We start from the raw sequence: 27,865 nt of genomic DNA on the forward strand, positions 1-27,865 counted from the left end.
AAAGTTGTAAACTATTTACTGTCATCATTCATTTTAATATTTAAATTATGCAAGATCTGGCCAGTGGGAGGCTCTTCAAGCTGGCTCTATTGTCCTTTTGAAACATTTCCATCATATTTTGAGCATTTCCTTACTGGTATGAGATGTTCCAGGTTCGTTTCATACTTTTCCTGGCCTAGCTCTGGAATCAGACCTTTGTCCAAAGGGCCCCGATTCCTTCTAGTGGAGGACAGCATTTAGGCACCAAGATCTGGGTTCTCAAAGTGCTCCTTCTTAGTTGAGTACATTGCCTTTTGGCTCTCTCAGTAAATGCTGCACTTGAAAATCTATGTGTATATGTGCACACATAAATTTATGACTAATTTTATATCTGTGTGTGTGTGTGTGTGTGTGTATGGTACATACACATACCATAAATCCATACTCTCTAACACCAATCGAACACGTCCAATTCCAATCCAAAACCTCAGGATTATTTTCAGTCTTCTTCCTTCTTCTGTTTGTAAGTATTTTCTCCAACAGTGAGAAATCTGGCTTTCATTATCTTTAATGAAATTATCTTTATCTTTAATTATCTTTAATACCGTTATGTGGCACTACCGTATGACTCCACCCTGCCTCCCTGAATATCTTGGCATGCAGGGGAGGTAAGGGCTTCTTATGTGCTTTTAGAGATTTTTTTTTTTTAACATCTTTATTGGAGTATAATTGCTTTACAATGGTGTGTTAGTTTCTGCTTTATAACAAAGTGAATCAGTTATACATATACATATGTCCCCATATCTCTTCCCTCTTGCGTCTCCCTCCCTCCCACCCTCCCTTCCCCACCCCTCTAGGTGGTCACAAAGCACCAAGCTGATCTCCCTCTACTATGCGGCTGCTTCCCACTAGCTATCTATTTTACGTTTGGTAGTGTATATATGTCCATGCCACTCTCTCACTTTGTCCCAGCTTACCCTTCCCCTTACCCATATCCTCAATTCCATTCTCTAGTAGGTCTGTGTCTTTATTCCCATCTTGCCCCTAGGTTCTTCATGACCTTTTTTTTTTTTTTTGGCTTAGATTCCATATATATGTGTTAGCATATGGTATTTGTTTTTCTCTTTCTGACTTACTTCACTCTGTATGACAGACTCTAGGTCCATCCACCTCACTACAAATAACTCAATTGCATTTCTTTTAATGGCTGAGTAATATTCCATTGTATATATGTGCCACATCTTCTTTATCCATTCATCTGTCGATGAACACTTAGGTTGCTTCCACATCCTGGTTATTGTAAATAGAGCTGCAGTGAACATTGTGGTACATGACTCTTTTTGAATTATGGTTTTCTCAGGGTATATGCCCAGTAGTGGGATTGCTGGGTCGTATGGTAGTTCTATTTGTAGTTTTTTAAGGAACCTCCATACTGTTCTCCATAGTGGCTGTATCAATTTACATTCCCACCAACAGTGCAAAAGGGTTCCCTTTTCTCCACACCTTCTCCAGCATTTATTGTTTCTAGATTTTTTGATGATGGCCATTCTGACCGGTGTGAGATGATATCTCATTGTAGTTTTGATTTGCATTTCTCTAATGATTAATGATGTTGAGCATTCTTTCATGTGTCTGTAGGCCATCTGTATATCTTCTTTGGAGAAAGGTCTATTTAGATCGTCTGCCCATTTTTGGATTGGGTTGTTCGTTTTTTTGTTATTGAGCTGCATGAGCTGCTTGTAAATCTTGGAGATTAATCCTTTGTCAGTTGCTTCATTTGCAAATATTTTCTCCCATTCTGAGGGTTGTCTTTTGGTCTTGTTTATGGTTTCCTTTGCTGTGCAAAAGCTTTTAAGTTTCATTAGGTCCTATTTGCTTATTTTTGTTTTTATTTCCATTTCTCTAGAAGGTGGGTCAAAAAGGATCTTGCTGTGATTTATGTCATAGAGTGTTCTGCCTATATTTTCCTCTAAGAGTTTTATAGTGTCTGGCCTTACATTTAGGTCTTTAATCCATTTTGAGTTTATTTTTGGGTACGGTGTTAGGGAGCGTTCTAATTTCATTCTTTTACATGTAGCTGTCCAGTTTTCCCAGCACCACTTATTGAAGAGGCTGTCTTTTCCCCACTGTATATTCTTGCCTCCTTTATCAAAGAAAAGGTGACCATATGTGCATGGGTTTATCTCTGGGCTTGCTATCCTGTTCCATTGATCTATATTTCTGTTTTTGTGCCAGTACCACACTGTATTGATTACTGTAGCTTTGTAGTATAGTCTGAAGTCAGGGAGCCTGATTCCTCCAGCTCCGTTTTTCTTTCTCAAGATTGCTTTGACTATTCGGGGTCTTTTGTGTTTCCACACAAATTGTGAAATTTTTTGTTCTAGGTCTGTGAAAAATGCCAGTGGTAGTTTGATAGGGATTGCATTGAATCTGTAGTGTGCTTTGGGTAGTACAGTCACTTTCACAATGTTGATTCTACCAATCCAAGAACATGGTATATCCCTCCATCTATTTGTATCATCTTTAATTTCTTTCATCAGTGTCTTATAATTTTCTGCATACAGGTCTTTTGTCTCCTTAGGTAGGTTTATTCCTAGATATTTTATTCTTTTTGTTACAATGGTAAATGGGAGTGTTTTCTTAATTTCACTGTGAGATTTTTCATTATTAGTGGATAGGAATGCAAGAAATTTCTGTGCATTTTGTATCCTGCTACTTTACCAAATTCATTGATTTGCTCTAGTAGTTTTCTGGTAGCATCCTTAGGATTCTCTATGTATAATATCATGCCATCTGCAAACAGTGTCAGCTTTACTTCTTCTTTTCTGATTTGGATTCCTTTAATTTCTTTTTCTTCTCTTACTGCTGTGGCTAAAACTTCCAAAACTATGTTGAACAACAGTGGTGAGAGTGGGCAACCTTGTCTTGTTCCTGATCTTAGTGGAAATGGTTTCAGTTTTTCACCACTGAGGATGATGTTGGCTGTGGGTTTGTCACATATGGCCTTTATTATGTTGAGGAAAGTTCCCTCTATGCCTACTTTTTGGAGGGTTTTTATCATAAATGGGTGTTGAATTTTGTCAAAAGCTTTCTCTGCATCTATTGAGATGATCATATGGTTTTTCTCCTTCAATTTGTGAATATGGTGTATCACATTGATTGATTTGTGTATATTGAAGAATCCTTGCATTCCTTTTAATGTGATGTTGGATTCTGTTTGCTAGTATTTTGTTGAGGATTTTTGCATCTATGTTCATCAGTGATATTGGCCTGTAGTTTTCTTTCTTTGTGACATCTTTATCTGGTTTTGGTATCAGGGTGATGGTGGCCTCGTAGAGTTTGGGAGTGTTCCTCCCTCTGCTATATTTTGGAAGAGTTTGAGAAAGATAGGTGTTAGCTCTTCTCTAAATGTTTGATAGAATTCGCCTGTGAAGCCATCTGGTCCTGGGCTTTTGTTTGTTGGAAGATTTTTAATCACAGTTTCAATTCCAGTGCTTGGGATTGGTCTGTTCATACTTTCTATTTCTTCCTGGTTCAGTCTCAGAAGGTTGTGCATTTCTAAGAATTTGCCCATTCTTCCAGGTTGTCCATTTTATTGGCATATAGTTGCTTGTAGTAATCTCTCATGATCCTTTGTATTTCTGCAGTGTCAGTTGTTACTTCTCGTTTTTCATTTCTAATTCTATTGATTTGAGTCTTCTCCCTTTTTCTCCTGATGAGTCTGGCTAATGGTTTATCAATTTTGTTTATCTTCTCAAAGAACCATCTTTTAGTTTTATTAATCTTTGCTATCGTTTCCTTCATTTCTTTTTCATTTATTTCTGATCTGATCTTTATGATTTGTTTCCTTCTGCTAACTTTGGGGTTTTTTGTTCTTCTTTCTCTGATTGCTTTAGGTGTAAAGTTAGGTTGTTTATTTGAGATGTTTCTTGTTTCTTAAGATAGGGTTGTATTGCTATAAACTTCCCTCTTAGAACTGCTTTTGTTGCATCCCATAGGTTTTGGGTCGTCATGTTTTCATTGTCATTTGTTTCTAGGTATTTTTTGATTTCCTCTTTGATTTCTTCAGTGATCTCTTGGTTATTAAGTAGTGTATTGTTTAGTCTCCATGTGTTTGTATTTTTCACAGATTTGATATCCAGTCTCATAGCGCTGTGGTTGGAAAAGATACTTGATACGATTTCAATTTTCTTAAATTTACCAAGGCTTGATTTGTGAACCAAGATATGATCCTGGAGAATGTTCCATGAACACTTGAGAAGAATGTATATTCTGTTGTTTTTGGATGGAATGTCCTATAAATATTAAGTCCATCTTATTTAATGTATCATTTAAAGCTTGTGTTTCCTTATTTATTTTCATTTTGGATGATCTGTCCATTCGTGAAAAGTGGGGTGTTAAAGTCCCCTACTATGATTGTGTTACTGTCGATTTCCCCTTTTATGGCTGTTAGCATTTGCCTTATGTATTGAGGTGCTCCTATGTTGGGTGCATAAATATTTACGATTGTTATATCTTCTTCTTGGATCGATCCCTTGATCATTACGTAGTGTCCTTCTTTGTCTCCTGTAATAGTCTTTGTTTTAAAGTCTATTTTGTCTGATATGAGAATTGCTACTCCAGCTTTCTTTTGACTTCCATGTGCATGCAATATCTTTTTCCATCCTCTCACTTTCAGTCTGTATGTGTCCCTAGGTCTGAAGTGGGTCTCTTGTAGACAGCATATGTACGGGTCTTGTTTTTGTATCCATTCAGCAAGTCTATGTCTTTTGGTTGGAGCATTTAATCCATTTACATTTAAGGCAATTATCAATATGTATGTTCCTATTACCATTTTCTTAATTGTTTTGTGGTAGTTATTGTAGGTCTTTTCCTTCTCTTGTGTTTCCTGCCTAGAGAAGTTCCTTTAGCATTTGTTGTAAAGTGGGTTTGGTGGTGCTGAATTCTCTTAGCTTTTGCTTGTCTGTAAAGGTTTTAATTTCTCCATCAAATCTGAATGAGATCCTTGCTGGGTAGAGTAATCTTGGTTGTAGGTTTTTCTCCTTCATCACTTTAAATATGTCCTGCCACTCCCTTCTGGCTTGCAGAGTTTCTGCTGAAGATCAGCTGTTAACCTTATGGGGATTCCCTTGTGTGTTATTTGTTGTTTTTCCCTTGCTGCTTTTAATATTTTTTCACTGTATTTAATTTTTGATAGTTTGATTAATATGTGTCTTGGCATGTTTCTCCTTGGATTTATCCTGTATGGGACTCTCTGTACTTCCTGGACTTGATTAACTATTTCCTTACCCATATTAGGGAAGTTTTCAACTATAATCTCTTCAAGTATTTTCTGTCCCTTTCTATTTCTCTTCTTCTGGGACCCGTATAATTCGAATGTTGGTGCTAGATTCTTATACCTCACTTTTATAGAACTTATATATGATCATGGCTTGCTTTCTTCTCTGTATCCCCAACAGGCTGTAAGTTCAGACAGTGAAACCTATCTGTGCCTTTTTGGCTCAGAGTAACAAATATTTATCGAAGGAATAAAACAAAGAGTTTTCACTGGACAATTTTAGGAATCATCAGTGATAAAATCTGAAGAATGGACTAGATTTCAAGAAGTGAGAGAAAAAAGGTCAAAGAATCAAAGATACAATTTTCTTAAAATACCAAAAAGAGGTAGGAAAGGAAACAAACTGAATAGGTATGATATTAGCCAGGGGACCAGGACCAACATTTCAGAATGCAAGAGGGGGAGTTTCCAGAAGAAAGAAATGGTCAACAGTGTCAAAAGTTATAAAGAAGTGAATTAGGAGGAGGAGTGAAAATGTATGACTAGACATTATCTTCAATTGTGAGTTTGAAGTTCTTCCGTTTTTTAAAGTCTCTAAGTGGTTCAAGTTTTATACTCTGATTGTGAATTTCTAAATCTCATTGGTGACACCATGTTTTATCACTGGAAACCATTTTCTTCGAAATTTTATTTTTTCTTGTTTATCCTGGAACATCAGAACAATTGACAAGTCTTCCTGCTATTATCACTTAAAAATATAGCATAATCCTATAGAAATCTTGATCAATGTCAAGTTGTCTTTCAAAATGAGTGTCTTTACCCAAATTTAACTCTTTAGTCGCCAGTGTTTGTCTTTTGGTAAGTCAAATCTCTTAACTTTTAAAACATTTTGATCAGTCCCGAGATGACCGGATGATGGTTTTGTGCATCAAAAGAGCACGATCACTAGATTCTTTAAACCTTTAATATCAGGAAAAATAAACAGATTTATACATCTTGTGGGTCAATATATATTCTCATATTTGTCAACATGTTAAATGTATTCCATTGATAATTGTTTAACTAGTCACAAATTTTGGCACACATTTTTTGTTCTATAAAAGATCTTCATTCTGACAGGGAAATTGACACTAATGATGAGAATGCTTAATAATAACAAACATAATATCAACAAAAATATATACTTGTGAGCCAGTACATCTGTGCCAGGAATTCTGCTAAGCATTTTATATTTATTTCCCTCAATGCTTACAACAATCCCACGAGGTTGTTATTATAAATCCTTTCTGATGATGAGAAACTGAGATTTAATACATAAGTAAGTTTGTTAATTTGTCCATGGTTATACTATCTGTAAGTAGTAGAGCCAGGACTTCAAATCAGATCAACATATTCCAAAAGTTCTAAAAGATAAGCCTTAAATCCTAGGATTTAAAATAAATGAAATAACATAAAATGTTATTAAGTATTTTAAACTAATTAATAATTCAACGAAGGAATTTCTTGCTGCAGAAAAAATCATTTAGTTTACAGAAGATTCATCATATGATTCCAATGGTGAGCCCCTCTAGGATCTTAAGATTCTGGTATGTATTTCTTTGAATACCATTATATGTATATAATCTACTCACAGAGACTAAACACTCAATGATGATTAAAAAATAGTGAATGTATCTATGCCTTTATGATATAATTCAGTTAACAATTTTGACCTACCAAATTTTTTTAATGGGCCCCCTCAATTACATGAAATGAAGTAGAACGAAATAATTATGAAATTTTGGAACTAGAAGGGATTTTAGAAATACAGGAGTCCACTCTCATTTTACCTGTAAGAAAAGCAAGGCCCAGGAAGGTTAAGTGACTTGCTCAAAGTCATACATTGCTGGGCTTTGCTGGCATTTGGATCTAAGATGCTTGACACATTGAGGTCCTGCTAACAATACCACTGCCATTTTTTTTTCCTGTATAAAGGCAGTATCAGTAGAAAAGATATTAAAATTCAGAAATGTGACATTCAGTGTGGAAAGATATTTGTCTCCAAATTACAACTCACCATTTGACATATATATTTACTTATTTATTTTTCTTTTTTCTGTATCTCAACCACTGTAACTGCACTGTCCAATATAGTAGCCCTTTGCCACATGTGGTTATTTAAACTAAAATGAATAAAGTTAAAAATTAGATTCCTCAGTCACACTAGCCACATTTCAAGTGCTCAAAGTACGAGAGCTACTGCATATGACAGTGCAGATATGGAACATTTCTCTCTTCCCAGAAAGTTGTTGGGCACTGCTGCATTAGAACGCCAGTTCCATGAGAGAGGGATTCTCATTAGTTTGTTTTCTGATGTATCCCCCATGGAGAATGGTGCCTCGCACATAGTAAACCTCAACAAATTTTTGTTGAATGACTATTTCTGAGAGTGATTTTTGTACAGCCCTATGAACTTTCCAATCATATATATGGCAACGCATTTTTTTGTTATTGGCTTATGTCCAAAAAGGGAATATCTGTGACAAAATGGCTGTAAAATAATGAGATGCAGTTTGGCAAAAGAAGTAAACATTGTACCAAAAAGCCCGATATACTGCTAACTTAAATTGAGTAAGATAGCACAGTGTTCACTATGTAAACTTTTCTTGGTTTGGGAAGGAGAATGAATTTCTTCTTTGCCAGAGATTTTGAATTTGTTAATTTCCTTTGCCCTACAAAGGTAGAAAATAATTGGAAAAGACATACATCCCAGGACATGGTCATAATTCAAAGTCAAAAGAAAATAATATATTTTTCATTGTGTTTCACTGGATTGCAAATAATAATTTAAATACTTTAACAGTGTAATTAACACAATAGAGATTTACTACAGTCTTCTTTACGATTTCAGCTGTAAGACTCCTATCATTTACTCAATGTAGAACTTAATTCTCTTTATGCAGCTGAAGTCCTTCTCTTATGTTTTCACATTGATATCATTAAATAAATTCAAATTCTACGTATGAAATACTTTACAAAGACAAAATTACTGGGAAAGGACATGTTAAATAGCATTTATTCTGAAAAACAGAACATGTAATGAAGAGTAAGTGTAGTATGTTTAAAATATAGGTACCTTGGTTATACGGGGGGATACAGTACATTTATTTTCAGTATATGAGTAAATGTCCCAACAACCTGTTTTTTTTTTTTTTTTTCTGCTCAAATGCTTGCTGATTTTTCCCTATCTGAAAAGTGAAGGATAGTCTTCTCAAGATTTGCCTATCCTTAACATCCATTATGTTTTTCATTTTATCATGTATAGTAAGAACTATACATTCAGTATTAACAAAGAATAATCTCATATACTGAATAACCAGAAGAATAAAATATCTGTACTTTCATTTACATATATAATTAACTAATAATATCTTTATCCGGTCACAAATAAAATTCCTGTTCAATGCAAACTTTAAACATACAGAAATAAAAAAAGAAATCACTCATAATCCTATCACCCAGAAATAAAGGATAAGTCCCTTACAGTCTTTTTGGGGTGTGTGTGTGTGTGCGCGTGCACGCATGTTGGGGGGGTGTGGAGTGGAGGAACTGAGTTTGTACAGTGATATGTGGTAAAGGTGACATACCACACAGGTTTGTGCCTTTTTTACATTTGGTAATAGATCATAAACATTCTGTCATATCAATAAATTTAATCCTATAACATACCTTTTAATAGCTGCATACTATTTCACCATTTGGATATACTATAATTTACTTAACCACTCATTCATCTATTATTGGACAAATATCTTTGAGACTTTCAGTAGAATGGTCAGATGCAGTGTGCTTTTAGAATGTCAAAATCAGCTTTAGAATATAAAATGGTCAACAGCACTCACTATGTTACCTCAATTCACACACCTGTTTATAGAGTTTTAGGAATGGTGAGAAATTCCAATTCTATAGGGTCAACAAATCAATAGTTTATTCTTGGTGTCACTCATTAACAGTCTCTATATTTCTGGCTGTCTTGGTTTTCTTAGCATAGTGTTGAATGAACACTGTGAATTTTTCAGATTAAACATTTTATCTATGAGAAGGATAAAGACCTCCAGGTTATGGATACTTCAACACCACCAACCTATTCTGACAGTTGAACCAATTCTGGTATAATTTCTATGTTTCATGTGTTCTCTCATAGATATTTATTCTTTGCAACATTGCAGATTTTTGTAATTTTACTTTGCTTTCATAATTTTAGATACTATTACCTTTTCTTGCATTTTTTGGGCATAGTGATTTGATACCATGTTCCAAATACCCAGTCCATAAATATATAAACAGTATAAGTAAGCCATTGTGGATTTAGTTCAGACCCATGAAAACCATCTCAGAAGTACTTAAAAATTATAGTCTAATCATTAGTAATTATAAATTCTGGAGAAGCTGTTTATTAAAAGATTGTCTTTTACATATTCAAAATGACTAGTCAACACCACTGAAGAAGTTAATAGCGTACTTTTTATTTTCTTAGATACAATATACCAATAAAAGAAAATTTTATTAGTTTATGATCATTTTAAATAGACTAAATAAAAAATTTAACATTTGTTTTTATATACATCATTCAATTAATCACAAAAATAGCTTTGCCAATTCTACTTTAATGACTACATAATGAAATTGAAGAAATGTTTTGTTGTTTGAAAAGGTCATGCTACTAAATAGTTAATAGTGTAAACATTGTTTTAGGAAATGTTTAACAGTTTGCTCAAAATTCTTTAAAAAATAGTATAAATGTAAATTACTATGAATTTGAAAGACAGATATTTGGATTAATGAAGCTTAACTATATATGGGGAGGGGGGCAAAAAAGGGCCACTCATAGAAGAGTACAATTGTTTTAAAATATACTTAGGTAAAGACTGTTTAAAAGTCTTGAGGAAAAAGAACTTGTATCATAACTCTTTATTACCTTTAACTTTTTAATTGCCTCTTTTAAAACTCCAAAGGTTGTTGTTCTTAAAAAAAATTTCAAACAACCTAGATTTACAACTCCACATTTCTACCACTAACGCATTCTTCCTAAAAGTGTCTTTCATTTTGTCAGTTTCTTTAGGTGTGGAACTTAGTATCTTATACATAGCAGGTATTTCAACAATGTCAAATGGATGCAATTCCAATAACTCCATGAGATTTTCATTATTCATATGCAATAAATGGAATCAGAAAAATTCTCACATGCTTGTACAAGAAATTCACATTTCCCTAATGGAGATTTTCACAAACCTCTTATATCTACGAAATACATAAAGCTATGAATGGGATGTCTGAAACACCATGAAGACTGCAATGAAAGATACAACTTTCTGTCCTTAGAAAAGGAAATTTAAAAGACTCAGGCACCTATAAGTAGATCTGACTGTCAATACATATAGGTTCACCCACAGAGAAAATAAAACTCCCATATGTTGAAACACTTGGCATCCGTGCACTTCTTTTTCCTATTTCATGCCATGTTTCCCTGGCCCTATGTACTGAATGCATTTTCAGTGTGAAGGAGAAAACTCCTCCAGCTGCTAATGTGAGGACTTCTAGCCCTGTAACCATGAGATGACCCAGCACTGCTGCCTGCTTAGAGTTCTCCCCTGGGGGTGAATGTGGGTGCTGGCACTCTCTGCTGTGCATTAGAAGCAGAGAACACCAGCAATTGGGACACTTCAAGGACACTGCATAATTTCAGTAAGAGTTAGGAGAGGAGAAGGAAAACTCCATTTCTGTCAAATGTGCTATCAAAGTAAGCACAGCTTTCTTGTTCCATTTTTTGGTCAGGAAGGAAGTGGAAATTTTTAAAAAATGAAAAAGATATTATTGTGATAAAAATAATAATAAACCAGGGTTTACTTTAAATCTGGGAAAATGATGTATACAAAAACAAAGAAAGTGACAAAACAATCATCTTGACATTAATATTCCATATGGTTAAGCATTTAATTTCTTCTTGTGTTACATATATATATATATATATATATATATATATATACACACACACACACACATGCACGTTGTCTCTATTCTAAACCTAAACTACAAGCTACCTGCAAGTAAAAACTGTGCTTTATTCTCTTTAGCAAATAAATATTTATGTTATTGATAAACTATCTGAGGATGAAAGTCTATGAAATCGCAGAGCTCTTGTAGGTAAAGATAGTTGGAAGATCTATTGTTAACTATTAATAGATCTAACCCTTCTAGAAGCAGCTAATTATATGCTTGATATGCCACTATAATTGGGCAAAATTGGTATGTTACAGCCATGTTATTGTAACTATATAATATAAAAATAAGCTTAAGTATGTTCGTAGAAAATTTTATTGCCATCCTTTACAGTATAATCTGCATTTACCAAAATTATATATATTTTGAAAGGTAGGTTCAAAGTATATGGTAGACTCCAAGGGTCAGCAAACTTTTTTCTGTTAAGATCTAGACAGTAAATATTTTAGGGTTGCAGGCCACCTATGGTCTCCATCATGATCACTCAGATCTGCTACTGCAGTGTAAAAGAAGCCATAGACAATACATAAATGAATGAATGTGGCAGTGTTCCAATAAAATTTTATTTACAAAAAGTCAGCCAAACTATGGGCTATAGTTTGCCAACCCTTAATGTAGGTTATACATCACTAGAAGTAGCATAAAATGGGATGAAGAATAATATTTTTATAGGAAAGAAATATATGTGACATTTTCAAGATCTTTATTGACTCTTAAAAAAAAACACAACAAAAAACCACCAAACTTAAATAGCACACACAAATCTTACCTGGTTAGGTATCCTCAGTGGGGGCCTTGGACCTCCAGGGTACCGAGGTGACATAAAAGGCTATTGAAGTAAAACAAACAAATAAACAAAACAAAAAAACAATGTAAAATACAGATCTGAAAATAAACTGCTTTAAAGAATTTTTGAATTATACAAAACATAAATCAAATTTACTTATGTGGCTGATTTCAGTAAAATAAAAGCTTTTAAGAAAAATTACCATCCTATTTTTTATTTTGTAGAATATCTGGAAAAATTTCCAAAGAAATCATAAAAAAATGGAAGATGACTAAAGTAACTGTAGCAAAAAAATTTTTTAATGCTATCTAATTGGCAAAAAGTAAGACTAAGAAATTTAGGCAATTGAATCTTAGTCAAGACTTCAGGCAGAGGATCACTGGCTACATTTTTATACAAACTGGATTCTGAATTACTCAATTCAGTTATCATTTTCCTCTAATAATTTTGACTGAATTACTCAATTCGGTTATAATTTTCCTCTAATAATTTTAAAGTTGCCAAATTTCTTCATCTTTTCTTTTGTAGCTCCATTTAAAATGGTAAAGAAATTTCTTTTCTAAGGGACATTTCTGGTTAGGAGAGCTTTGGCTTTCTTTCATTAAGGGTTTTTTATAATTCAAAATCGATTATAAATTTTAAAATTGACATTGCTTTGCATATTTTGAGCCTAGCAGACTATGAGGTATGTACTTTTTTTAATAACCATTTTTTATTGAAGTATAGTTAATTAACAATGTTGTATTAGTTTTAGGTGTACAGCAAAGTGATTCCATTATATATATACATATACACACACAAATATATACATATAGACACATATATATATTCTTTTTCATATTATTTTCCATGATAGGTTATTACAAGATATTAAATATAGTTCCCTGTGCTATACAGCAAGTCCTGGTTGTTTATCTATTTTATATGTAGTAGTATGTATATGTTATGAGGTGTGTACTTTTAACAGAAGAAAAAAATGGCCTTATATTAAAACTCAAGTCAATTTATCTTGTTAGATGAATCAGAGGCTGCTAAGATGTACTGATTCTGTCAGTCCCGAAACTGTCTGAAAAACATGCTAAAAGTATCATTTCAGTGATTGTCCAATGATGAGTGGAAGGAGAATATTTTTGATCACTCAGATTTGGGCACAGATTTTTTTTTAGGTTTATTCCTAAAATTATTCAAAATTCCATTTTTATAGAAAAATACAATTTTGTTTAATTATAATACATAATTACATGTAATATAAGCAAATTATCAACTCTAAAGGGTTGAATATTAAGTAAAATATTAAGAATGAATTAATATAAATTAAGAATCAATTTACCAAAGGATTGGGCAAGCCAAATCTATAGTACTTTACATAATTAAATTCCACATTTATAATGAATTTTCTAAAAATATTTTTAGAAATTAGGCCTGCAGTTCTAGGGCTATTTTAAAAGCAGCAGCTGAAAAATAAAATTCTAGCAAATTTATGTGGTATAGACTTTTCTATAATATCTTTTGGAGGGTCTGACAAACCAACAAGAAGAACTTTAGAATTAAGCAGTTTGAGTTTTTACTTACTGTGTTGTTATATGTTAACATATTCCTAGGAGATCATTTTAAATGGACAGAAACAGTAGATTATTCAGGTAATAGTGTCACCTCCAGCTGATAAAACTTAAGTGGATTTTCCAGTTTAAACATTTAAAAAATGTTTAGTTTTCACATATTTGATTAAAGTTGACTCTCATCATTTCTGAAGCTCTACTCTAAATTGGATTAATTAGTTAACTATACTGTCAACTGGAAGCTCATCCCAATATTCACACTCCCTCTGCTACTTTTCTAACCACCTAATTTCATTTATGAAACTGTCTTATAAATTCTGGACTCACTTAAAAAATTTAATAATTAAATATCGTGTCATTGATTTTGGAATGGTTGCCTTTCTTTCACAAAGTGATGTTTTATGACATAGTCACTAAGCCCAAGTACAATATAAATTTAAGGTTTGAGACATGGAGAAATAAAAATAGGTTACTAATAATTCCTGTCTATAATAAAATCACCTCAAAATGGAATACAAGGTAGAAATTGTTAAAACACTACTAAATACTGATAACCTTGAAATGTACCTTATTTGAAACAGAGCATTTGAGATTTGTATGTTCCTCTGAATGTAAAATAATGTTATAGTATTAATATAAATGGACTATCTGAAAAGAGAAAATTTTTCTCTGATCAATGGCATTGTGAATAAATGTATTTTAACAGGACTGTTGTACTCTCCTATCTGACCATGAGGCCCCATCAAGGGATTACTAAGAGGGAGAGGCAGTGCATGTGGTAGTTGTGAACCTGTAGTCCCCTATGGAATAAGATTGCGAGAGAGAAAAGAGTCTCTTTTTAATTTATTTCCTCTTGTATGCCCTCCTCCAGAAGTTCAAATTTTTTTTAGCCAAAAAAAAAAAAAAAAAGAAAGAAAGAAAACCACTTCCAGTTTTCAATCTATAGCTATACAATTAAAGCAAAAAATAACAAAAATCTAGTTAGTTTAGATAAAAAACTACTACTTTCCCCTAAAATATAAACATTATTATGGTTAAAGCATTTTAATATCCAACTAGTGCTGTTATAAGCTCTTAATATTCAGATTGATTCTTAAGATATCTGGTTAACCACCTAGGTCCTCAACTGCCTACTTGTTGAGGTACAGACACAGCAACAGAACCCAAAAGAGTTTTCATGTTAGCAACTGAGAATATTCTACTAATATTCTGTATTTCACTATTCAGAAGTCAATTTGCTTTTAAATACAATTTAAGGTATTAAAACAAGTTTAAATTCTTTTATGGTAAAATGCTAATCTAAGAGATTACCTACTGATATTATAAAGTATACCTACTGATATTATAAAGTACATCTATCGACAGACCTTCAGTACTCTCTGTGTTGATAACCTGGGAAGAACAGGTTCCTCAAAAGAGCCCTTAGCTATGAAAGTATGCTTACTCTTAATATTTGGGGAAAATTTTTTAATAGTTTGGGCATCAAAATATGTGCTTGAGGGTGTCAGAATGATGAATCAATATTTTAAATGGAAAAAGCCTTCCCCTTGAAAAATGGGCTAAAAAGTTATTTATAATGTGTATGGAAAACATTTGACTGGGAGTCAAAGGCCTGGATTCTAGTTTTTGCACCACCACTAATTAGCAGAGGGACCCTAAATTAAAAACCTTTCAGGGCTTTAGTTTTCCCAACCTTAAAATGAGAGAGTTGGACAAGATGATCTCAGAAGTCTCTTGGGAAATAATAATTTAAAATCCCCATGATACTGAATGTCAATATTATGACATAGTATGAGTGTGTTTCGTGTTTGGTAATTGCAATCATTGTCGCTTTTGTTGTGGTCATCCATTTACAATGCTTGGTGTCAGTTTGTTTATCTCTTGCAAAAATAAAATACACTGTGTGTGTGAGTGAAAAAAAATAAAAAATAAAAAAAAACAAAAAAAAAATTAATGCTAGTAGAATAGGTAGTTTAACTCTTCAAATCAAGATATACAATTTCCAGTTACTTGGAATATTTTTACTTCTTAATTTTTAATATTTCATAAAAGGCCTTTTAAAATATAGTTTATACTAATTTGTATTATTTCCTAATTTTGAATCTGCATCCACATAGTGGTCAGTTGGTATAATAAAGAATACTTGATTCTTTAAAAAAAATAAAAATAAAACTCCCATGATTCCATGTTAATTATTTCCAGCAAGTATAAAGATTAGCATACTGTAAATAGCTATAAATATTTGAAGTGTGTGTGGGTGATATCAGTCTATGCTCCTAAGGCACAAGCTATCTTTATCAAGGAGCTAGAGAAGCTTATTCCCATGCTTTCCAGAGAAAAAGAAAAACCTAGGTAAAGAAAAAAAATACTCCAACAAACAATGATGCCCTTTGTTCAGATCAAAGGCCAATAGAGAGAATAAAAAAGCTGCACTTATTGATTAAAAGGTATGCTAGAGATTTGTTCATTCAACAAATATTTATTAAACACACACAAAGGCACTGTTCTAGATGGTGGGACATATCAGTGAACAAAGCAGATGAAGATCACTGCCCTCTGCTTAGGATTTTTCAAGGTTCACAGTCTTGTAATTAATAGGAGAAAAAATGTTCTGGAAAAACTATTTTCTACAGTCCACTAATCTGGAAGAAATAAAACGTTCTCTTCACCAAATGGCAAATATCAATGAAAACCCAAAGAAAATAATATTTCAATCTGGTGGCTTCCCTCAGAAGTCATATTACATCATCCCTACTTGACAGAACATGTAGTGTTATGAATGACTAAAAATCAAGGCTAGGCTTTTAAAAAAGTTCTCCAAATTAGGCAAAACTCGTGGACAAAGGTTCTTTATAATACACAAGATAAACTGAGTAGCACAGTTAGTACCCTGACATATGGAAATACATTTATAGGCATAAATTCTCATTTCTACATGTTTCAGTTATCTACTTAGAATGAATGGGATAAACCAAAGTGCAAGCAATAAAAATGTATACAAAGCCAGAAAATCAATAAATATTTGATGACTAAATGAAAGGAAAAAAACTCTAATAGAAATATAAACTAAATGTCCAGCCCATTTCCTCCAAGTAGTCTTTTAGAGAAAAAATCACACCCATTTAGAATCATAATTTATTTCAGAATGAACATCATTCAGTCTTAAAGGATTATTATTTTCCATTAGATCAAGAATTATTCATGAAATATTAAACTTCTGCTTTCCTAAAAGAGATTTTCCTTTATTCTTTGCCATTTCTGCTAGTGGAAAGTAGTAGTCTGCCTCTTCTTATTTCATCTTCATAAACTGTTAGTGCTTTATCTCAATTCTCTAAGATTTAGAAGGAACAAGTTCTTTCTCATCTCTCCTTCTCCAAAGATCCCAGACCCCACCAATGGAATTATTTTATAAATAATTTACCCATTCTGAAATTACAGGTGATAAGAACCATTTAAAGCCCTAACTTCTTTTCACATATATATATGATCAAACTGTACATCTTAAATGACACATTGCTCAAATGTTAACTTTACTAATATTTTCTAACATTTTAATTAGTTTCCAGAAAGCATAAATATGATTTATCAATACCACAATTTTTCTTGAGATAACTCAGTATTCTCCTTTCTATGCCAAGTAAACATCTACTAATCCTCCAGGGGCTGGAATGTCACTTCCTCTTTAAGGAATCTCTATAGGCTCCTTTCCCTCCATTTCCTAAGCACTTTGTTCACACTATTCTCATAGAGGATTCAGCACACTGCAGTGTAATGTGTGCCTTGATATGAAGGGAACCCACTTCAGAGGAAAGGACATGAAACCAGATCAGAGCAAGTACCTTAATGCCACGGTAATCAATCCATAAAATAAAACTGATATTTCTAAGAATCCTTAAAATTGATGGTAGCAGTGTATAAATCACCCTATATCTTATTTTAAATATTTCAACATGGCTTTAGAAACTCTTTAAATCTTGGTCTTTAAGAGCAGGTTGATAATAAAGAAAATTTAAAATCACTAAAAAGTAAAATCTTCTTTAAAATGCCAATTTTATACTTAAGCATTTTCTATATACTACATTTTATTTTATGAGCACAATTTAGAACAAATCAATGATGAAAAGAATAATACTAAGTTCTTTAGAATGAACAAATGTAACATTTAGGACAGTTTACAATTCTGAAAATTTAGAAGTCTGAGATATGTTCTACAACTTAAAGTAACTGAACTTTTTCGAGTACAAAACAATTCGTGTGAAATTTGCTTCTATTTTTGAAAAAATAGTAGTTTTTAAATGACATAGAAATACACAATTACCAAGTTTGAGAAAACATGAACTTACAATCTAAAAAATAAATACACACTTAAAAAAATGACTTCACAAAACTACTCAAGTAAAGTTTTACAAGTTCTGTATTGTACAATTATAATAAAATCTGACTTATAGAATTTTATTCCAATATACCTTTTTGACACATTTTACAGCAAAAAGTTTTTAGAGTTAACTAGGTCAACCTCCTTATTTTATGTAAAAGAAAACCAAAGACCAAATTCCTTAACTGCCACTTCAGTTTTCTTAGAGCTATGTAACATCCGACTATAGTAATAACTTTAAAGAATAAAGGCAGGTACACATACTTCATTCTTATGACTAACTGACCATAAATAAATTGCCTGACTTGGCATTTCCTCCTAGGCACCCCCAGCAACCTTGCAACCATTCACTTAATGTAGAATTCTTTACCTTTGTTACCACTCAACCATGAAAAGCTGAAAAGACAGTGGTATTTCAGGTAATCAAGTTAATTTGCACATAAAGCACTAATTAGCATGTGCTCTTATTCACCAGATGAAAAGAAATTCAACAACTGAAATATAAAATCAATTTAGTAAGCTCTATCTCTCTCTTCTTGAATATTTTTGGTAGAGTTTTGATAATATATGTTGTCTTTAGTTCATTTATTTTTGTTTTTAAGTCAAATACTGGAAGGGAATAGAAGATGGGTTAGGAATGGTGCTACATGGATGTGGTATTATTAGAAGAGTATTATCATTGTAATCAAGCTGCTCATGATAATGTGACAACTTGTAATGAGGTTCAGGAGGAAGGGAAGGAAGCAGTTAGCGCATTCTAAGAGAGAATGTACAGAGTCGCATTCAATAAATACTTGGCTGTTTCCATAGCTGGGTCATTGATTGAGTGAGTGAACAACATTGATGGAAGACTCTAAAAACCAGCAGAAGATGTAATAAAGTTTGGTTCTCTTGTATAAAATCTCACCTGGCCAATTTATGTGTCTTGTTAAAAATAGGTAGTATCTATTGATATTGCAAAGGGTAAGGCACAGTACTGGCATAGTGTATCTGGTTGTCTAATGAGAAAATGCTTATATGTATAGAGGGGAAAATTCAGCTTGCTTATATAGGATAAATTATGTCTTCTAGAGCAGCGGTCTCAAACCTTTTTGGCACCAGGGACCAGTTTCGTGGAAGACAATTTTTCCACAGACTGGGGGGTGGGGGGAGTTGGAGGGGTAGAGGGATGGTTTCGGGATGATTCAAGTGCATTACATTTACTGTGCACTTTATTTCTATTATTATTACATTGTAATATATAATGAAATAATTATACAACTCACCATAATGCAGAATCAGTGGGAGCCCTGAGCTTGTTTTCACTTGCCACTCACTGATGGGGTTTTGATATGAGTCTGCAAGCAATTGATTTATTATGGTCTCTGTGCAGTCAAACCTCTCTGCTAATGATAATCTGTATTTGCAGCCACTTCCCTGCACTAGCATCACCACCTCAGCTCCACCTCAGATCATCAGGCATTAGATTCTCATAAGGAGCATGCAACCTAGATCCCTCGCATGTGCAGTTCACAGTAGGGTTCACACTCCTATGAGAATCTAATGCCACTGCTGATCTGACAGGGGGCGGAGCTCAGGTGGTAATGAGAGCGATGGGGAGCGGCTGTAAATACAGATGAAGCTTCGCTCGCTCACCTCCTGCTGTGTGGCCCAGTTCCCTGGGGGCTGGGGACCCCTGTTCTAGAGGACCTAATAAAAGTAGGTAAAGAACAAAGTGTTGGAGATCCCAAGATGATACTGAGTTATAATTACAATATCTACATCAACAACATATAAGAGAATTTATGATTTAGATGACTAAGAAGGTCTTGTACTCTCTCCTACTGCTTTCAGGTTTCTCTATTTCTGGGCATCAGGGTTGAAAATAGTGATTCTTAGGCAGTTTTACAAAGTAACAGTATTTAATAACCACTTTTTGGTATAGAAGTATGTCAGGTTAATTTATGTATGATTTGGAGGAAAAAAAAGTATGATAACTTCCTAATTTTTTTCTAAAGCAGCGGCCAGCCATGAGAACTGCCACTAATTCCATATAGCAGGGCATTTCAACTGTTTGTCTAATATAGTGCCAGGTGTACACATGAGACCCTGGTCTTCTTAGATTTAAATACATTCAAAGAGCTATAATCCCCAGGTCTCCGAAACATGTTTTAGCTTACATATTTTCTTTCCATTAAGAAGAGGCTCAGCATTTGAGTAATATCATATTGTCTTTACCATATAACCATCTTTAGTCTAAAAATCTGTAAGAAAAAATGGTTATTTGCTAAAAAGTAATTTGCTTCCATCAACAATTAGGCAAAAACACAAGACACAAAGTGATACACAGCTAGGAAAAATATGGGTTATCTTTAGTAATTATATTAATTATATAAAGATCAAATATCTACCTTTCTTGATCCTGTGCCGATATGACTTTAGACAGATATAATCTTTCTTCTGATATTTTTCACATACTGTTTTAGGCAGACACAGGGAATAATACACAATTCTGTGTCATAAAAATTATTACAGAATCTTTCAAGGGAAAAACTTCTCTTGAACATAATTTTTTTAAAATGATAAATATAGAAGATTATAATTATTTATAGTCCTGTAAAGGTAATAAAAATATGTTCACTATGAGATTTTACCCCAAGCATAAACATTCTTTTAAAAATTAAACATTACTTTTAATTCATTCTGGGTCCATTTTTTTAGTTAGTCCAATTCTCTTTACATGATTCTCCTATATAGATTTCTATTCTCTATTTTGCTATTCAAAATCTCACTTAGAAGTAAATCTTTTTTTCCTTAATTGTGATAAGAGTTGAAGTCATATGGCTGTCAATTATAAATAATATTGAGAATATTATTTTGAAAAAAGCATCACAAAAAGTGTTGTGACTTGTACATTCATTTCTGCCATCGTTCATATAGTAAGACTGTTCACATTTTTTTATTTTTATGATTCCATGAGATGCTTCATAAGTTTTCTGTAGAAAAGTAATGAAGCATAAATTATACATCAAATGAATTTCGTTAAAGTTACTTTACAATTCATATATCTTAATTTGTTCAGTTTCTTTTCTGTTTTTCAGGAAAATCTCCATCAGACATTACTGACACCCCAGTGGATAAGACACTCTTGATTAACACATTTTAATTCCAACTAGTATTAAACTAATTTAGCTCACAAAATGACATACTTGTGCTGGCAATTCTGCTGATAAGCATAAATATGTAGTTTATCTTCCATACATCTTAGATATTCTATCATCAACAACACTTAATTAAAATAACGCATATCAAATACCTGTAAAGTATGAACAGATCAGGTTTCCTAGATGTTGTTTTGGCAAGGCTAATCCAATTCAGCACAGAGTTATAAGCAGGTTGATTCTTCTGATATGGATTTAGTCTAAGCATTAAAATTGCTCATTTCTATTATGGGCCTTTTCAAAAAGATGAGACTATTTCTCAAGTCTTCATTACCATATATCAGATACTGGCTTGTGGCAATGGACTTGTGGATTGTGAAGGGGAACTATGCTGCCTTCTGGTCTAATCAACTACAGAAGTTTGAATAACATTCTATGAAAAACTTTAATGATTTGTTTTAGATCAATTTATATTCACAAATACACACAGACCCTTTTATTTTTTTTTGGTGTCTGTGGGACACGTAGCTGGAGTCCTGCGTAAGTTGAATCTCGCTCTGTGCTGCCTCCCATCCCTGACTAAAGTCACAAGGACAGATCAACCCACATTACAAGTAACCCACTATGGGTATGAAAATCAATATGTGAGGTTTATAACTGAGGAAAAGTATTGGGCTAACTCAATAAAAAAAGAAGTAAAAACAATAATTTTTTAAAACAACTCAATTTTTCATTGAAGAATGCAAAAACATTCCCCTCTTCCCCAACCTTTTCCCTATTTTATATTCTTGCTTCCACATAAACTTGTTCTAGATGAGAGGGTGGGAGACAAGCACTTTAATTTACCTAAATGTACCATTAGGTTAAAAAAAAAAAAAAAGCTACTTTGTTCTGGTACCCTTCTGGTATCTTGATATGCTAGGTAAGTTTCTACTGATAAAGCAGTAGTCTTTTCAAATTCACAAGCAGCGATAACATTTGTTAAAGAAACCTGCCTATGGGCTCCGTCTCTGATACAAGTGGCAGATTATATATATTTTTACTTTCTTTAAAATGAAATGTTACACTTCATATTCACTTGGTTACTTACCTGCAAAAATGAAGTCTAAAGTTACTCAACCCATGTCTGAACTGTATAGAGTAATCTTTTCTACTGAACAGATTTTAACAGAAATGATTAATGCCCCAGAAAGTCTGTTTTGAAACTACAGCTTACTAATTTGACTAATGCTAAAAAGTATAAAAATAAGCAAGATGAGAGAATTTAAATTGCACAAAGTGAAGTTATTTCTCCATCTCCAATTAAGATGCATTTTGAACCATGTGTCTTAAATAGGTACAGAATAAATGTACAGAATAAAACTAAGACAAATTTGAGTGGAGAAAATATTACTGATGTCAAAGGTATTTGTAATGTCAGATTATTTATAGAATATAAAAATGACAGAAAACAGGTAGTAGTCACATTTGCAGGCATCCTTAGTAAGTAACTCTATTTTACCCTTTCTTGATAAGCATCCTACTGTGTACAAAGAATATCCGAGTACTCTATTCCTTGGCATTATGTCTTAAACTCAAGATTATACCTGATTGTTGGGTATAATAGATGGCACCTGGCAATTGCCTGTACTCTCTGTCCACAGGTGCCAGCAGAGCAGTTTTCTTTGTCCCTCGGCAGGAATGAACAGTTTATAATAGCCAACACTTCACTCCCAGCAGCATTTCTTTGACCTCCCCAGCTTCTCTCTCCAGCTACTGCCTCATCTTCACTTTCCCTTTACAGCAAAACTCTTTGAAACTCTTTGAAAGAGTTGGACACACTCGTCTGCAATTTCTCTCTTCCTACTTTATCTTGAATTTACTTTTATGCGGCTGTCACCCCCATCACTCCACGGAAACGGGCCTTATCAAAGTCACCAGTGACCACCTCGTTAGGTCCAATGGTCAGTTGTCAGTCCTCAACTAATTTGAACTATCAGCAGCATTTGACACAGCTATCATTCCTCACTTCCCTGAATTTTTCTTCTTGGCTTCCAGGCTCCCACATTGCCTGGTTTTCTTCCTAACTCATGTGCTCCTCCTTCCCATTCTTCTTGCCGGTTCCTCCTCATCTTCCTGCCTTCTTAAAAACAGAACCCTGGGATCCTTGAGCTTCTCGTCTCTCTCTCTACTCATTACCTGGGTGATGTCATCCAGGCTCACAGCTTTCAATATTAGCCATATGCTAATAACTCCCAAATGCCTCTAGCCCAAGCCTCAAGCATAAAACTCCAGATCTGATACCGTGCTCCCTACTCGACATCTCTTGAATATCTAATAGCCATCTTAATCTTAACAAGTTTAAACTTAAGCTTCTGATTGTCCCCTCATACCTCTTCTTGCAGTTTTACCTATATAACACAGGTAAATGTCAGCTCCGTTCTTTCAGCTGAACAGACCAAAAGACTTGCAGTCACCCTTGATTTGTCTTTTCCTCTCACAACACATATCCAAACCATCGCCAGAATCTGTTGGCTCTAACTTCAAAATATATCTAGAATCCAGTCACTTCTCACCACTGTTACCAGCCTTGTTTGAGCCATAATATTCTCTTGTAAAGTTTTGCAGTGACATCCAAATTGGTCTCCCTGCTTCCACCTTTCCCTCCTATAGATGAATCTCAACATAAGAGCCAGAAAGACCCTGCTAAAACCCTCCACTCAGAACAAAACCCCAAATCCCTACAGTGACCTACAAAATTCTACTTGATGTGGCTTTCTACTGCCTACGACTTCATATCTAATTGCTCTCCCCAGCCGACACTCCACTATAGTTACTCAGGCATTCCCTTTGTCCCTGGAAAAAGCTGGTCATGCACTGAACTCAAGGGCTTTATACTTGCTTGTCCCTCAGCCTAGAACACTTCCTTCAGACACGAGATGCTTGTTCCCTCGCTTCCTTCAAGTCTTTACTTAAATGGCATCTTCTTGATGAGTCCTTCTGTGGCCACCCCATTCAGAACTTCCTCAACACTGCCTATTTTCCTTTTCTGCTTCATTTTTCTCTCTAGTCCTTATCACAATCTAAAATATCATATATTTAAAAATAATTATTTATTTTGTTTACTGACTGTCTCCCATAGTGGATTCTACGTTGGATGTGGGTAAGGATTTCTGTTTAGGTTGTTTACTCCAGTAACTCTAGCACGGGGTGGTGGGAGGGGGCCATAAATATTTGTTGCTGAATGTCATCAGCAATCTGAGCCAGTGGTTCTCAAATTTTAGCTTGTAAGACTCATCTGTTAAAAATAAAAAACAAACAACAAAAACCAAAGGATTTCCAGTGCCATTGCCCCACCACCAAGAATCCTGATATACTACGAGGCAGGTGACCCCAGGACTCTTGACGATAGTACAAGAATACACTTGGAGAAACACTGTTCTTGGTCTTTACCCTTTGGATTTCTTACAGGCCATCTAGTGGTGACCATATTCATAAAGAATAGGAGTGGGTAAATTATGGCTCATGGCTAAATGTGGTCCACCACTTGTTTTTGTAAATAATGTTTTACTGGAATAGCCATGCTCTTTAGTGTACACAGTGTCTATGGCTGTCTTTATACTACAACAGAGTTGAGTAGCGTGACCTCAAAGCCTTCAAATCCTAAAATATTTACTATCTGGCTTTTTACAGAAAAAGTTTGTTGACCTCTGATATAGATAGAAGATAAATTATTCCAGACCACCACCTAGTGATAAGCTATTTTTTATTTTATATATATATATATATATATATATATTATTATTATTTTTTTTTTTTAAATGGTGTTTTCTTTCCTTTTTTGGCTGCACGGCGTGGCATGTTCATCTCCTACCAGGGATTGAACCCGTGCTTAACCACTGGACCACCAAGGAAGTCTGATAAGCTATTTTTCAAAAAGCTGAAGGTATCCTTATGTATACTTAAGACAAATCTATCCGACCTATACAGGGAATTTGCAATATATTTAATATTTGATTTATATTTAATAATCCATTCCTTACCTTTAATTCCCCAAAGAAGGGTGCCCATTTTTGTTTCTGTAACCAACGTTAAACAAAAAACTAAGATTGTGTTATAAACTGCCTTTGGATATTTGCTATACATATTTTTGTTTCCCAAGGACCTATAATAAAAATAGAGGCGTTCTGGGAAGACTTTTCAAAAATAAGATATTGGTCTAGGATGGCCAAGTTAACTTTTTCATAAATACCCATTTTGATAAATAAACATCAAAAGTAAGGTTTCTAACAGGAAACTATTTCATTCCATTCTAACTGAAAAACCCAAGTAAAGAGTCTAAACCCCTGACACCCCCTTCGTTGTTTGTTGTCCATCTAGTCACCGCTATAGGGTCTTCTGTTGTTTGAAACTGCGATTTTAAAAAAAAACTTAGTTACTCAAGCTGAGCAGTTTTAATTTGTTCTAATAGTTGAGGCCAGAAAAACTATTACCACAACTGCAGGAAAGCATTATCAAAGCCAGCAGCTGTCAGGCACCTTGATTTTTTTAGGCTGCTTTTATCTTTATACTAGAGAAAGATTTGTTCTGTTCTCAATATTCAGAATCTTTGTTCTTTAAAGATTCAAAATTACATTTTTAAGAAAATTAAACTTCAGTTTTATTTCTTGAACTTTGACAAATAAGCAACCTTCCCCACCTCTACTCTCCAAATCCTGGTGTATTTAATTCTGAGAAATACTATTTTTAATGTGTGAATTTTAAACTATATATATTGATAATGTCAAATGTTATAGTTCAGTAAGTCAATTCAACTTGAGATATTCAGTATTCCACTTATTCAAATTAAGAAATGATGTACTTACTAATCTTTTGGTTTGTTATCTGAGGTCAAAGATGATATCTACAACTTCTGGGGAGAAGGAAAAGGAGTTTCTCCTGGTTTAGAGTATTTCCTAAAACTAACTTCTGAAACAGCCATGATCAGGAGGGATAAGAGGAAAGGCAAACCATTGGGAGAGAAGACAATTTAAAGATTAATAACAGAAGGAAACTGAGAAGGAATAGAGACTATTTAACTACTATATGTATAAATAATAGGGTAAAACAGGTGCTACTGATAATAAAAGGTGGTTTTGTGAAAGTCTGAATAGGAAGAAGAGTATGCTTAGTTATGAAGGTATCTTCAAAATGTAGGACTTATGTCCAAAAATAAATCAAATAAATATCTACCTCCAGAAACATTTAACCAGGGCTTGTAAAAACATTTCTTCTTGTCTTTTTCCTTTTCAGTTTCAAGTGTTAGATTAAATAATTGTTTTTCTCCTTTTTGATTCTCTTTCTTTTAAAATATCAAGAATATTATATTACCCTGAGCTTTGTTTTTGTCTTTGGTGCTTTATGAATGTCATTTATATTGAGTTTTTCTAGTCAATAAGTGTCCCATGGAGAAAAGGGGAGACTTCTTTGTATTTTTGTTGTTGTTGTTCTTATTACATTATTACTATGTCAAAGCATTAGGTCAGCTTGCTACAGTGCAGTCTTGCTAAAAATAGAACCTTTGGAAAATATACCCAAACAAGTAGAGACATCGGCAAACCACCACTAGATGGCAAAGCCGCTTTACCATTGCTAACATTCTGCGTGTAGAAAGAATGTGACTTAGGAACCTGCTGCAACATATTTTCCACCATATCAGAGTTTTGATCAATTCGGATTTTAAAATATGGATGGCCACTGTAGTCTGAAACTAAATTACTTGGTATACTTTATCTGCAACAAGTATTTATAATCTTATTCATGTCAAAGCCTTACATTTACAATCCATCATCAATGTATTATTAGTTTTCAACAGTTCTCAGTAAAGAAGACAGATCCAGTGACTAAGAATACAGCAAATGTATTAAGATAAAAATCAAAACACAATACATGGTAAAACTGAACAAAAGGCTATACAGAATTCAAAATTAAATATTTACAAGTATATCCCACATTAGTTATATACGCAAAGATATCTACATTAGACCTATTAAAAAGATTACATTGTGTTTCTATATGTTATAGATGTGCTTGATTAGAGTGATAAAAACAAGATATGGTTTTCTTAAAAGTTTTCTTGTGGTAAAGAGCAGAAAGAAGGAAAAAATAAAGTATTTTTTTCACTCCCCTCAGATTGTTTTTGGCTGAAATAAGAAATGCCCATTTCTTTAATGTAGTTTAAGTTATATTAAATTCACAAGAGAAGATTTCTTACTACTCAAATCTAGAAAATTATAAAGCAACAGAGTTAATAGTCTATTTTTTAAAAAAACACAAATGAATGAGAACTTTGTTTTGTAAGTGCATTTTACTAAACTATTTTCATTATTATACATAAGTGTGAAGAAAATCTAATTGGTTCAAGGATTACTGCTGCCCATTCGATAAAACTACAGGAATCAAATTTTGCCTGACTTTTAGTAAGAATGCTATGAGAATGAGTATACAGCAGGTTGATGCTTTTAATGCATAATTCGAATTTCTTAGCATACAATGAAACTTTTGAATAATACTCTAGCATAGGGACAGGAGAGTCAGAGTACAGACTTAGTTCTGAGGACCTATTAGGTGTATTCACACCACACCACAGTGCTGTATTTTCTTCCACCAAAACTTCCAAACTCTAGTTAGATCAAAGGCCACTTCTACTATCTTCCCACTGACCCCAGTAGCAACACTCCTCAATTTAAG

At 33.6% G+C, this 27,865-nt stretch overlaps 1 protein-coding gene across 8 annotated transcripts in view; it reads right to left on the reverse strand.

The window, feature by feature from the left end:
• The window catches only part of SSBP2 (single stranded DNA binding protein 2), a 314,422-nt gene that overhangs the window by 64,709 nt on the left and 221,848 nt on the right, over window positions 1–27,865 (reverse strand). For all 8 annotated transcript variants that reach the window (XM_007193055.3, XM_007193056.2, XM_007193053.3 and 5 more), the window contains one exon: window positions 12,066–12,125. In XM_007193055.3, the coding sequence (XP_007193117.1) occupies window positions 12,066–12,125 (60 nt within the window). The remainder of the gene's footprint in view (window positions 1–12,065; window positions 12,126–27,865) is intronic.

Source organism: Balaenoptera acutorostrata, chromosome 2 (assembly GCF_949987535.1).
Source record: "Balaenoptera acutorostrata chromosome 2, mBalAcu1.1, whole genome shotgun sequence".
NCBI lineage: Eukaryota > Metazoa > Chordata > Mammalia > Artiodactyla > Balaenopteridae > Balaenoptera > Balaenoptera acutorostrata.